At 46.1% G+C, this 13,897-nt stretch overlaps 1 protein-coding gene across 1 annotated transcript in view; it reads left to right on the top strand.

The window, feature by feature from the left end:
- LOC8038623 (SEC14-like protein 2) overlaps positions 1-13,897 on the top strand; it is a 30,178-nt gene that overhangs the window by 5,810 nt on the left and 10,471 nt on the right. Inside the window, exons 3-6 of the mRNA XM_042290162.1 lie at positions 2,424-2,467; positions 3,203-3,265; positions 4,384-4,477; positions 13,802-13,896. Coding sequence (XP_042146096.1) covers positions 2,424-2,467; positions 3,203-3,265; positions 4,384-4,477; positions 13,802-13,896 — 296 coding nt within the window. The remainder of the gene's footprint in view (positions 1-2,423; positions 2,468-3,202; positions 3,266-4,383; positions 4,478-13,801; position 13,897) is intronic.

Raw genomic sequence — 13,897 nt, 5'->3', positions numbered from 1 at the left:
AACAGATTTTTTTGAGAATGAAGAGGGTGAGTATAAAACGAGTCTTCACCATGTATTTATCAGGCTCCGCTGACATTAGCCGAGTGAACAATCGTCATGCTGAAGCTGCAGTACTGACGGCATGCACTATTAGAGGAAAAACCGATTTAACGCTCGATTTAAATATAGCACAATAATTATTGGGACTGTGAGGATATTTATACAGCGTGTAGTTGGTCAGCGATTTCAAAGTTGCGACGAGTCTCTCGCTGTAGATGAGCAATTTACCCAGTGCAGTACAACTGCTAGCCTGGGGTCTTTGACGTGCACCACGCAGTAGTGATACACGACCGCACGCCGGTAGGATGCTCATCCAGATCGAAACGGTCAAGAGTGGGGATTAAACGCATTATACCTGGGTTCTGCAGCGCGAGCTTTCGCTCCACGTTCTCCGAGCCGGTGCGCGCTAGCCCACTCGACTACCGATCCCGCTATAAAATTGCACTAAAAAGAGCGTTGCAAGCCATGGAGGTAGGAAGATTCTGGAGGTGACATGACGCCACCAGAGGTGAAGCCTGAAGTTCTGAAGAGACACGCCCCCAACGCTGACCAAAACCACAGCTGTTTTGGTCACCGTTGGGGGCGTGTCCTTTCTAAACTTCGGGCTTTATCTCTGGTGGCGCCATATCACCTCCAGAAGCTTCCTAACTTCGAATTGCTGGCACTGCCCGCAATGACGCTTGGAAGAGTGACGTTGTTTCAGTCGCGTCGTCACCTGTGTTGTCTGCGCACCCACCAAGCAGACGCTGTCGAGATAGCGACACCATGACTGAAACGATTACGTCACTCTTCCACGTGTCATTAAGGGCAGGGCTTGCGACGCTCTTAAAAAAAAAATTAAAATCAGTAAAAAGACAAAAAAAAAACGCCGAGTATTTCTTGATTAATACATTTAAAACCATTACCTTTACACCCATGTTTTTAATTGGCCTGGACTTTGATAGTTATTGCCGTAAATATTGCTATTGTAACATAACCCCTGAAACCAATAATTTATTTATTTATTTATGCAATACCCACAGCGCCAAATCAGGCATTACCGTGGGGGGGATATACATACAAAAAACAACGTACAATGTCATTCAGACCTCTGCTCCACGGCAGATAAATCATTCAAACAACATATAAACCTTAATTATAAACCATACAAGGAAATAGAAACTTATAAACAACACATATAAACATAGCTTATAAACCACGCAGGGAAGAACTCAAGCTAGATTTAATCTAACAGAGAAAAAAAGTGATCATTTGACAGTACACCAACCAAAGACGGAGGCAATCGATTCCACTCGTAGATAGTTCTTGGAAAAAAGGACATCCTAAATACCTCTGTTTTGAACGAAATTTCTCTCACCTTGAAACTATGGTCAACGCGCTCTGATTGATAGTGGGGCTGCATTATATACATGTCTCTTTGTATGCCAACTGTCGAATGATAAATGCAATGAAACAACTTTAAACGAAGTCTCCTTCTGCGAGTTTCGAGGAGCTCCCATTTTAAAACATCTTTTGTGCGTGTTGCGCTGAAATCTATATTATAATTCCCGGTAACAAACCGAGCAGCTAAGTTCTGCAGTCTTTCTAGCTTTATTTTGTCACGTGCTGTGGGCGGGTCCCAGACTACACAGGCGTATTCCATGACTGACCTGACGTATGTTTTATAGAGCAAATCCCGAGTATCTTTATTGAAATTTCTTGCATTACGACGGAGGAACCCTAATATTTTACCAGTCTTGGCCACTACGTAATCAACGTGTGTGTTCCATCTTAAGTCAGTCGTGTAATTTACCCCCAGATATTTATATTCTAACACTCTTGATAAAATATTGTTATTTATGGCATAAGATGCAGCGTACGGTTTTTTTTTCCTTGTGAATGTCATAAAAACAGTTTTCCCTAAATTTAACTGCATACGCCATCTGAGGCGTAAAAATAATTACAAAGGTAATTATTTTTTAAATTTTAATATTCAATTTATTGTGTTGATTATCTCGTCGTGTAATGCACGTCAAGCATTATCAATACATTATGAAAATGGCAATCCTGTAACACTCACCACCTTAAAGAAAATGTATTTTCGAATTAAAATAAACACCCTGTGTGCCAAAGACCCGGTAGACTCATTTGCAGGGAGAGGACCAGTATCTGAGGTCACTGCAAAACTGAAACCCAGAAAACTTAGTAATTTATCAGTAATTATACAGATGGAAACCAATTAGTTGACGACTGTACCATGGAACTAGGAGCATATCTGAAGTGCTATATTTAACTGCGGGTTTGAAATATTGAGCGACAAGTGATATCAAATTTTTGCACTAAATCTCAGATTAGTGTTGAAAACATGTCGAGTTGATTGGCATATTGTTCTATTTCTTCCACAGCTCGAGAATTCGACGTCAACAAAGCAGAGAATATGCTACGCAAGGTATTTATCAAGTACAGCATCAATAAAATAGAAACACATTTGATTGAGGCTATTAAAATTAACGTAAAATTCGCTAGCATGGTAGAAATATTGAAGTCAATGCACAGCTATATCTAGAAACGTTATTCTAGAAACGTCACGGGACATGAACAAAAAATGTAAATTAGGCCAGGCGACCAAGGTATGCATTTCTTGAGGTTATGTTTCGTGCCGTATGCTGAAAGGAGGACGTGAATATAAAATGTCAGATCATGTTATCCTGCTTCTGCTTTCTCTAAAATCTTAGCATGTGACATGCGGAGTAGAATAATATAATCAAGCTTTTTTACTCCGCTGATCATATGCGAAAATGGTAATGCCATGAAATGTACATGTGAACCACACGTCTTGGGTTACTGGACTAGAAGATGAGATCTTGTAATCGGAATACGGAAGAAACAATCTTGTCGGAAATCAAAAATAAAGAACGCATTTGATTGAAATATAACGGTCAAGTGTATACTGGAATTTGCGAATTATTCAAACTTTTTTCGCTGACTTTCAGTGCTCTTTTTCGTACGTTATTCACCTGGAACTAAGGTGCTTTCAGTTGTTTCGGGTTGCCTTCCTGGTAGGATATAAATTGTCGTGAGATGTTGCAATGGTTGTAGTTGTTCTGAAGGGCGCCTTGATTCAGTAATGTTTTATTGCTTTTCGTGTTATTGAAATGAACGTGTTGGTAATTCCGCGTTCCAGAATCAGGCCTGGCGGATTGACAACGGCATAGACTTGCTACTTCAGACCTACCAGTGGCCACCGGTAAATATCGCAGTCCGCATTGGGCGACGCGTAGCTCCAAATGACAGTGCATGACAACTCATTGTTAAATTAGTGCTCGGAGAAAGTTGACTAGGGACGGAAACATTAGTAGATAATGTTGTAGACTGTGAAGAGTACCAAAGCCGATGGATGTTTGATGATACAGTAAACACAAAACAAAACAAACACTGACCTACTTCTGAGTAATGGCAACATTACCTTCAGGTGGTCGAGTGAGTGCTTCGTGATTCGTGTACGAACTAGACTGAAGAAAGAAACTGGGACTGCTTATTGTTATGTCAGATATTCTTGGTTCATTAGCGATCTAAATTATCATTTTATGCGAGTGTACAATTTGCTTTGCTTTTAAAAGTTACACGCTTTCCCAAGTAATATTCTTATTGAAATCTAGAGAATAAAAAAAAATAAAAGCGTTAACTGACCTAACTATTTTGACATTTTCAAAGCGGGGGCTACTGGTATCAAATATTTTCACAACAATAATGAGTTTGCAAAATCATTACCATCCGGTGTCGCAAATGCATCCTGACTTAAGAACGATTAATTTTTTTACTATGTCAAACGCGCATATATACAGCAACACTTAAGATTCAGTTCCTAAGCATAAAACCATGAATAGAAACAATTCTTTCTGGGTAGACTTGACACCATTTAAGACTTCTCCGTGGCTCAACCAAGGAATCGGGACTTTAAGAAGAAAAACACTGTCTCGGATAATTTCAAATAATGCAGTGCAAGGCTTTGACATAGAATTACATTTTGATGTTTTGCACTATCAACATGTTTTGTTTTTATTGGTAAATCAAAGCTAATATGTGCAAGCTAAAAAAGTAACAATTATTTTTTAGGCAAAAAAGCACAACTCAATCTTATAATTAATTGTCATCTAAATCAATATGATTTCTTCTAGTCACGGGATTTTGCGAGGATAATATCATTAAACAATTTTATGAGCATGAAAAGGCACCTTAGGTACGTGATCTGACTGGTCGGTGGCGGTAATACTAAAAGGACACCCGCGAGCCCTTTGTTTTTTTTTTTATTTGAGTGTCTCTAGGGCACGAAAGCAGGATTTACAACAATTCATACTGTCCCAGGTATTGAAACGCTACATGCCAGGTGGATTGTGCAGCCACGACCGAGACTGCCGGCCCCTCTGGATAATGCGCACTGGCAATGCTGACTACAAAGGTAGCATGAAAATTTTATACTGTCGTTTGGGTTTAAATGAAGAAGACGGCATGTTTCTAATAATAGCTTTAAAAGCTAAAAAACAAAACAACACTAGCATGTGCAGAGAAGTACGGCCTCCGACGATATGAAAGGCCCATTCGCCGACGCAGTTCATACGGCAGTACTAAGCCCATTCTGGCCAGAGAATCTTTGTTTTTACAAGGAGAATAGAACAAAGGTTAATTTCGTTCCTCACCTCAAGCAGTGGGAGCCTGGCCAAAGCGAATCCAGCACAGTTACCTAAAACTTCCACGTCGACGTTTTTATGTTGTTGGAAACATGTACAGAAACATAAAACAAACAACTATATCCTAAAGAAATCGTAGATGCCTGCTTATTATTTTTGTGTTTTTATTTATTGTTGTTTACAAGTATTCAAACTTACCGAATACGTAGAAAACACAAGAAGTTCAATGAGCAAACATTTATCGGTAAGTTTTGGGCCAGAATAATTTACTAAATGGTGTTCAGGCTGACAATATTTGCTTCGGGAGCTTTGTTTTCAGTAGAATAGCTGTATGAGGTGTGATAAGGAATTGTGTGAAATATTTTTATAGCCGATTCAAACGACGAACCGAACCGCGATTTTCGTCCTCGGACCGGGTACCATGTGACCGTCACGCCGATTTCTCCGATCCGCTGCTCGTCCGCGGGAGCGCGGAGGAAAGCGACTGCGAGCGCCATTTCGCTAGCGGATTTTCGGCGGGTGATTGACGTGAAAAGCCTTTAGTCTGGCAACGGTACAACCATTTTGTTAAAACATCTGAGACTGTGTGTGAAAAAATTAAAGACGTTTACCAATATCTGTAAAGCGGAACTAGAGCGCAGCTCGTGAGGAGGAGGAGGGAAGGGTCTGCCCCTCCTCCTCCTCTGTACCTTCCCCTCTTCTTCCTCCTCTCCTCCTCCTTCTCGTTTTCTCTCCTTCTCCTCCCCTCCTCCTCCGCCTCTCCTCCTCTCGTTAAATTTCCCCGCTAAATTGTCCTCTAAATTTAGCAAAAATTTTCCCGCTAAAGTAAGTGCGTTACGTTTCCCCCGCTAACTTTATCGGGGAAGTGACGTTACATGACTTCGTGTCACGTCACCCATGAACAAATTCAACTTTTTTCTCTAGATTTAGCGAGAAAATTGACAACGCGTGACCTCAACACCAATTCAATGTCCCACTAAATGTAGCGGGACGGTTAAGCCGGCCGCGACGGCGATGCCGCTATAAGTGCAAACGGGCGCCTAAGAGCTGCGCTCTAAAAACCCTGAAACAACCAAAAGCAAAAAGGCAGGAAAAGAAGTCAGTTAGACAATGTCTCAAACGCAGCCCTAATAAGTTTATTCATTATACCTCTTATACACACTTTGAAACCAAGGTCGGCACCAACCAGCACACAAAGAATATTTGTTGGCCCCTTTTTTATCTTTTTTACAAACTTTGCAGCCAACTATGTGCACACTTATGAGACATGATGACCTTGCGCGTTCGCTGTACGTTTGAACGATACTCATACTTCTGAGAACCCCCTAGCACAATGGTAAATTTACCTTACCTCGCCTGCGCCCTTACTAAGGTGGCGCATAAATGTGTTTTGTGTATTCGCTGGCACATTTTGTAGCGGAATTTTTTGTTCAATGCGTGAAGAAAGCTCCAAAAAGTTCGCCCCGCGACGGAGGTTCCGGTACAGCTCCGGGCAGTGTTGCCAACCGTAGGGTAATTACCCTACTTGTAGGGTATTTTAGGCATTTTTGGTACATTGTAGGGTTGTAGGGCCGTCCGGCCATTTCCCTGCCAAAAGTATACGATATTTTCACACGTAGCTTCTTCAACGGCAAGCATAATACAAAAAAGTAAAAAAAAGCTGATGTGCAAGCTTTGCATAACTTTACAACCCGTGTGCTGCCACACCACGACATCATGCATAATGAAAGTATCCGAGTTACAAGACGTGCTAACAGAGTGCACCACACACCAAGTTGGAGTAAAGTCCCTCGATGTTTTTTCTGGAGAGTTTTGGAAAGCTACAGCAAGTGGGAGAGGTGGGAGGAGGTGGAGTTGCGCATATGGAGTTTGGAGCCAGAAGAGGTATCTTCCCAGTGGAAATGTTCCCGCCAATTTTTTTCTGGTGACTCTGGTCCATCCGGCGACCCTTGTTACACCTGCGAAACACGTGGCACCGCGGGCGGAACCAGGCCGAGCCCACCAGAACCGGCTGTCACCTGTTCAACTGTACTTTTCTACGCGATGCGTAAGGTGCGCATGCTGCATATACCCATAGCGGGAACTACCACTCGTACTGGGCCCTTTTTTTTTTTGTTATGGCGCATTGCAATTAACTCTCCTTACCACGCCTATAGAGCGCTGATCACGGGTGATCGACGAGTACAGAAACCGATTTCAAAGCTCCCGCGGAGCTTCCCGGCACGTTGTGCAGTCGGTAGGCAGTTTGAAGACTGTCTACCGACTGCGCAAGTAGTTGGGACTGGAGGCGTTCACTTGAGTGAACGACGTTTTAGTGAACGAAGTCGAAACCATCAGATTTCATCAAATGACACTTTAGCGAATACAGAAGAGCCGCCGGTTTCCTATCCTCCCCCGGTGTAATAGCCTAGTTTGTCGAAATATTACCCTCGTTTGACGAATCCCTAGGCGGTTCACCCAAAGAATAAGCTAATATACCGTTCCGATTAGCTTCCTTTTGTAATGAGCCGCCTTGCCTGTCGCCACGAGTGCTGGTCCCACGTAGCCCAGTTTTTAATTTGATGATAAATCAGCTAAACATGTTGGTTGGGGATGTCTGTGCGCTCGAAGTAACACTGTTGTGCTGATGCTACACAGCGCGCATGCAAGCATGGTGTTCTAGAATAACCCCGGTATGCGCGTGCATGCGTGCCCTGTCGCTTTGTACTGTATTAATACTACCCTATATCAGCATAATTCATGCATCAGCATTATTTTAACAAAGATTCGCCTCGTAGGGTAGAATGTAGGGTAATGAGAAATATTCGTAGGGTAACGTAGGGTTTTCTGGACGCTGGCGTGGGGTATTTTTAAAAAATAGGTTGGCAACACTGGCTCCGGGTCCGTGTCAAGAAGCCTTTGTCAAAACGCATATAGCACGCTGGGATCTTCTTTGCACGTCCAATCAGCCTTTCGCCCATCAAGACCTATCTTGCAGCCGGTGTGTACTGAAGTGTTTCGCGCGAGCGCAGAGTGCGTGAAGGCATCTTCAAACGCCTCTCCGCGAGCCCAGGGTTTCGTCGGTTCTACGCCGAAGCCTCCTCGAGCAGGACTATGCTTGTGCCACTGTCATGCCTTGGGTGAGTAAAGCTAGTCACTGGATCCAGTGACTTGGGAAGTAAAGCTAGCGGTATTTCACGCTAAGCCCCTCATGGTGTACTCTCTCCCTTTGTACAAGCTATGTCGAACAATGACTGTGCGACCCATGCTGTGACTGACGATGAGGAGGCTGTTATCTGCTCCTAATCTAGTCTTCTCTTAATTTCGTCATTTTGTTATTTCTTTAGTTCGCCAACATGCCAAGCTCTTAAAAAGAGGCAGAATCCACGAATAAATGCTCGGTCTGCCCTATAGAGTGTCCGAGTCACTTCGGTGGCGACGAAAAAGATTACGACCCGTCACTAGCCGGCCACACTTTCGGATCGTTTGCGGCAAGGATGCCTACGGCATGGATGGCAAGTAATTTCGGCGTCTCTACGCCAACCACAGCTCGAGGAAACCGTGGACAAGTGTGGCGCGTACAAGTTGTGGCTGGAGGCCTTCTTTGAGGGGAACGGCGTGAGCCATACCAAGAAGATGCGATCCTTCCTGGTGGCAACATTTAACACCCGCACGGTCGAGGTGTTGAGCAGTCGATGCTCCCCAAGGAAGGTTAAGGACCTCGAGTACGCAGAAGTGACGCAACTTTCTTAGAAGCACTACTCGCCGAAGACGAACGAGATTACCCAGTCGTACAGGTTTTTCACCCTGAACCAGGAGCCAGACGAAACAGCAAAGGATTTCATCATGGCGGTTCTGAAGTTGACGAAGAGTTGCAACTTCGGGAGCTCGCTACACCGAATGTTGCGCGACCGCATCGTCTGCGGAATTTGAGACCCTGACGTGCAAAAAAACATGTGCACGAAGACGTCGTTGACACTACCGCAAGTTGAAGAAATCTCCCAAGCTGCAGAGATGGCCAAGATCAACATGCAGTGGATGACCTGTCACGAGGAGCCTGGGGAGGAGGACAACGCAGCACATGCGCTCAACGGCCGAACAACAGAACGTCCAGAAAGAGCGCATCGACCGAGTGCTTGTAAGAGCGGCAGAGAGCCCTGCCAAAAATGTGGATCGTGGATCGAGAGAGTGCAAGTTTCGCAACGACCGATGTTTTTGCTGTAACAATACTGGTCACCTGGATAAACGCCGCTTTGTTACACGCAACAAGTCAGCAGGCGCCTTGGCTTTAGGTATTCGTCCAGACTCGAACGAAGGCCCGGACGGGCTTTTAGCAATGAAGCCGCAAGGAGAGTTTACCGGGAACCTCAACGTAGTTGAACCGTTCGTGCAGACTTTCCGTCGGGGTGGTGCACCGGTGAACTTTCATGCTAGAAACAGGGGCACCGGTGTTCGCCCTCCCATGAGCCACATACCAAAGGCACAGGAACGTCTCGCCGAGACTACGCGAGACGTCGCACGAGTTGACGTGCTTCCTGGGAAAGCGTTCCGTGCGCGGAAAGCTGGATATGCAAGTGTCACTAGCAAACAAGATTGTGCCCGGAACATTGACAGTCCTGCAGTGCACTGATCACGAGAATCCAGGTTGAGGCTACATCCAGAAAAATGTAAGTTCGGTCAGCAAGACGTTGCATCACTTCTGCGTACTCGAGCTCGAGGCTGCGTACTTGGGTCACAAAATTGATGTGAAATGTTTGCACACCAAGGTGGAAAACGTTGTTGCGGTGATTTTTTTACCGTTGCCAACATACGTGACAGAGTTAAGGGCGCTTTTGGGATTTATGTCATATAATCTTAAGTTTTTTCCGGATGTGTCCTCGGTCTTGGGGCTCTTGTACGATCTTTTAAAAAAGGGGACTATATGAACCGAGGTTCAAAAGGAAGCTTTCAAGCGCACGAAGACTCTTTTTCGGGAAGACAACTTTATCGCGCACTACGACCCCAACAAACCGTTATGTTTAGAATGCGATGCGTCACCCACGGAAATTGGGACAGTATACTTTCACACCGAGAAGATGGCATGGAACGCCCGATCGAATTTCGCTCCCGGACGCATTCGGCGGCAGAGCGAAACTACTCGCAGTGGGAGCGTGAGACATTTTCTCTAGTGCTTGGTGTCTTGAAATTTTGTCAATACTTGCTGGGACAGAGTTTCACTCTGGTTACCGATCATAAACCCCTCGTAGGGATTTTTCACCCAGAGAGACCAATCCTTGCGACGGCTGCAGCAAGAATACAGCGCTGGGCGCTACTACGGAGTGCCTACTTGTATAACATCGAGTACAAGCCGGGAAGAAGCAACGTCTCGGCAGATGGTCTGAGTCGTTTACCAGTGCCTGAAAGTGAGGAGCGTAAGTTTCGCGGATAAAGATGCTCAAGAATACATCCTGCTGACCGAACAGTCCAATGACGGGGTGATATCAACGAAGGAACTAGCAGTTCACTAACAATGATTTGCAAATACGGCAAATTCGTGGATATATACGAGACGACTAGCCACAGCGGTTGCAGGAGTCGCAGCTGTCGTTACGCCCGTATTTAGGCGGCAGAGACAGGCTGACGCTGAGTCATAGACTAATCTACAGGGGTCATCGTGCTGTAGTTCTGACAAAGGTAAGAGAAACAATACAGGAAATGTTACACGCCACGCACCAAGCTATTGCGGCTGTGATGACTCTTGCGCGCTTACATTTTAATGCGAAAGCATTAACTGTCCCATGGAGCGAAGCCGGTCTTGTCTGCAACCGTCTGTAGCAGCGAAAAGGCAGTTCAATTCTTACTGGCCAAGAGCACAGCAACGCATATGGTTCGTCACGGAAGTCGGCGGTGTGCTCAAGGTTAAAGCGGTCGCGCTTCAGAAATGAGACACAAAGAAAAACACAGCAACGCAGATGCATTTTCACGGAAGGTATGGGGCAGCGGGGTTCGACGCACCTGCGAAGCGGGGGAGCGTGATGTCACCACAGGAGCGCCGAAGGCGATAGGAAGACGTGGCGCGCTGCTTGTAGGAATGCTTCCCACATTCCTTCACATAAGCAGTCTTAAGTGTCTTTGGTTCCCCCGGGTTGACAGCGGCATCGAACGGTTGGCTAAAATTTGTCAGATTTGCGTGCAAGCCTCCTCTATACCACCAGCCAAGCATCTCGCAGGAGGGCCAACAGCGGAGACACCTTGTCCAGCTGAGAAACCGAGCTGTCCCAACCGAGCCGGCGCTCACAGTGGAAGCCATACCTGCGGTCATGGAGGAATCAGCAGCGGCCTCTACCGACGACCCCCGGACATGGTCTCGAAGCCTGCAAGGATTTTCATGAATGATCCCCCGCCACCACCCTAACCACGACTCCGCAGCAGCGTTCGACTAGAAGACGCAAACCACCAGACCGCTACTTGCCTTAAGGTGTAGAAGTGCTATGTCGAACAATGGCTGTACAACCCGTGCTGTGACTGACGATGACGCGGCTGTTACCCCACTCACTAATATATTCTTCCCTTCATTTCGTTATTATGTTATTTGTTTCGTTCACTACCATACCAAGCTCTTAAAAAGCGCCAGAGTCCACAAATAATCTTTCAGTCTGCCCGAGACAGTATCCGAGTCACTCCAGTACGTAACAGCGGCGCACGATTATTTGTCGCAGTAGAGAAACGTCGATTTAGCTTTTAGACAACGGTGCCACAGTGCGATGAGTTCCGAGGCACTGTGGGCTCGCGAACAGGTTTGGTCCGTTCCCGATTTCGTCTGTTCATTGTCTCCTTTGTGTGGATGCGCTTGGGAGATGGGCGAACAGCGGACGTGTCGGCACGCGATCAATTTGTACGCGGATCAGTCTGTCGTGTGAAGCTACCATTAAGCGCTGCCTCCAGTGCGTTCTTGTGCCGCTTCGACCTTCTGTCTACTCTGGTCAGCTGCACGCTTGCCTGGCTTGCCACTAAAGCACCTCTATACTGAAACTCGCGGGGTTGACTGATCTTCGGACACACTCTCAGTCTCCAGAAAAAGCCTCTCCTCTTCAAACATTCCCTTGCCACAATCACTGATTGGTTGAGCGTCCGTCCGGTTTCGGTTCGCCACTTCTGTCCACCCTTCGTACCCTCCCGCGTTGCGGCCTTGCATTCACCGGCAGCGTGCATACGCATACATACTACGTTGTCGGCCGCGTGTCGAAGTTCCTTTTTTTTATCGCTTAAGTATATGTCGCATGTTTTGCTTTAAGGAACGTCATCGAACTGCCGCTATGACCCCCCCATGGCGTTACTAAATCACTTTCGCACGTTTACAAAACACTCATTTACGTTTTTTCAACTTCTTGTCACTTCGCCGTGTAAAGACAGAAACTATCTGGCACAAGCGGTGATGATATTTGCTGTCGACTGTTTCGGAAACGAGTGATTTGGTGACACAGAAACTACGGTGTGCTTTGCTCCGTTCGCAGCGTAAGATCATGGCCTCGCATTCCGTAAGAGAAACATGTACGCGCGTATCGCCTCTCTGCTCAAGAGAAAAAACAAGTCGAAGACACTTCAGATTGCACACGTGTAGGAATGCGTAAGCATTATATTCCGGCGTGTGAAATGTTTTCGAGTAATGTTTTTGCACCCGTGAAAGTTGTTTCTGTCGGTATTGGATTTGGTGTCTGTGTTTGTGTATTCGTTGGCCTGCTTCCTCGGCTGTGGCGCACTTGCGCGGGTGGCCACGTGTGCCTGCGGGAGCCACCGTAGATGAAGACGCTGCTGCCGATGTCGAGGCCATAGATGTAGACGCGGTCGCCTCACAGTCCGTCGCGCGAAGCACACAACGAGCACAGATTAAGTCCGAAGTACAACTGACGCGCCGGAGGCAGCGCGCCACGTCTTCCTTTTGCACACTGCGCTCCGGCGGTGACATCCCACTCCCCCACTGCGCAGGCGCGTCACCCCCGCCGGCGTCACGGCTTCCGTGACGAAGTATCTGCGTTGCTATCCTTTTCTTTGTGTCTTTAATAAGGTTAAGGCGATCTGTCTTATAGCTCAATTTTATTGTATGAATTTATATAAAACGAAATACTGCATCTGATCTCGAACCGAATGATCCGAGCAGACACACAGCCGAAGCCTGGACAAAACTCGCGTGCGCGCTCCAGACGTGAAGCAATGGAAAGACATGCACAGTAGTAAAGGCGTCAAGGACACCAGAAACTCACATCGTAGCGAAAACACGAAAGTTGCCTCTCGAAGTCGCGCGCAGAAAACACCAATCTAGCAAGGGTTTGCCAGCAGTCACCTGTATGGGTGCTCGGTGGAAGGGCAGAGCCTAGGAGGCGCCAGCGTCGAAAAGAGAGAAAGACAGACTTGCGGAAAGGAGGGAAGAGCGAGTGATTTTCGTAAGAAAGAAGACTTGGCCGCTACTTTCAATATACACCTTTTTCACAAGGGCGCAACCATTTTGAATGTCGTCACTTCTGGTATGCTCAAAAACACTGATTTGATCTCTCCACGCCGCTGGAAGGAGTTCACGAAAAATGCGTGATTGTCACACATTCTTGTTTTGCCTCACCTACATTTTATCGCTTTTTACAGGTTGAAATGTTTGATTATTTTTTCGTCCCGCATACCAGCTACGGAACCCACGTGAGCGCCGAAAGCGAAATGAAACAAAAAAACGTCAATGGCAGGCTTTAGCTTGCCACTTCTGCTCGTCGCATGGCGGACTGTGACTGTGAGGAATGGCTAAGTATTGACTGGGAAAGCTTCTAGGATAACGAAGTGGCGGCTGGGAGGATGTGCTAGGTGGCCCCGCTATCTTTCCCTCTCCTTATCTGCGTCACCACTCTCTGCCCTCGATCACGCGGGCTTTTGTGCGGACAACACCAAATTTCGCTTTAAAAATTGCCGCTGCAGAAACCAGTGCTACAAAGCTACCGTTGCAAGAACTCTAAAACAAATGTATTCAGTAAAAAGCCTTGCTTTCCTCTCGGACTTTCTTTTTACATATCTCGAGAAAACCTGATCGCCTTTTTTATACTTCGGTGACTTCACTTTGATTATAAATTAATGGTAAACTCGCTTTCCAAACGCAGGAATGTTGCAGTGCGTGTCAAAGGAGGACATGCTCAAAGCATGCTTCTACCAACTTGAACTGATCCTAGCGGATTTAAAAAGTCAAAGCTTCAAGG

The sequence above is a fragment of the Ixodes scapularis genome, unplaced genomic scaffold, assembly GCF_016920785.2.
Source record: "Ixodes scapularis isolate PalLabHiFi unplaced genomic scaffold, ASM1692078v2 PGA_scaffold1__304_contigs__length_218370807, whole genome shotgun sequence".
NCBI classification, from domain to species: domain Eukaryota; kingdom Metazoa; phylum Arthropoda; class Arachnida; order Ixodida; family Ixodidae; genus Ixodes; species Ixodes scapularis.
This window is presented reverse-complemented; position numbering and strand designations above follow the sequence as displayed.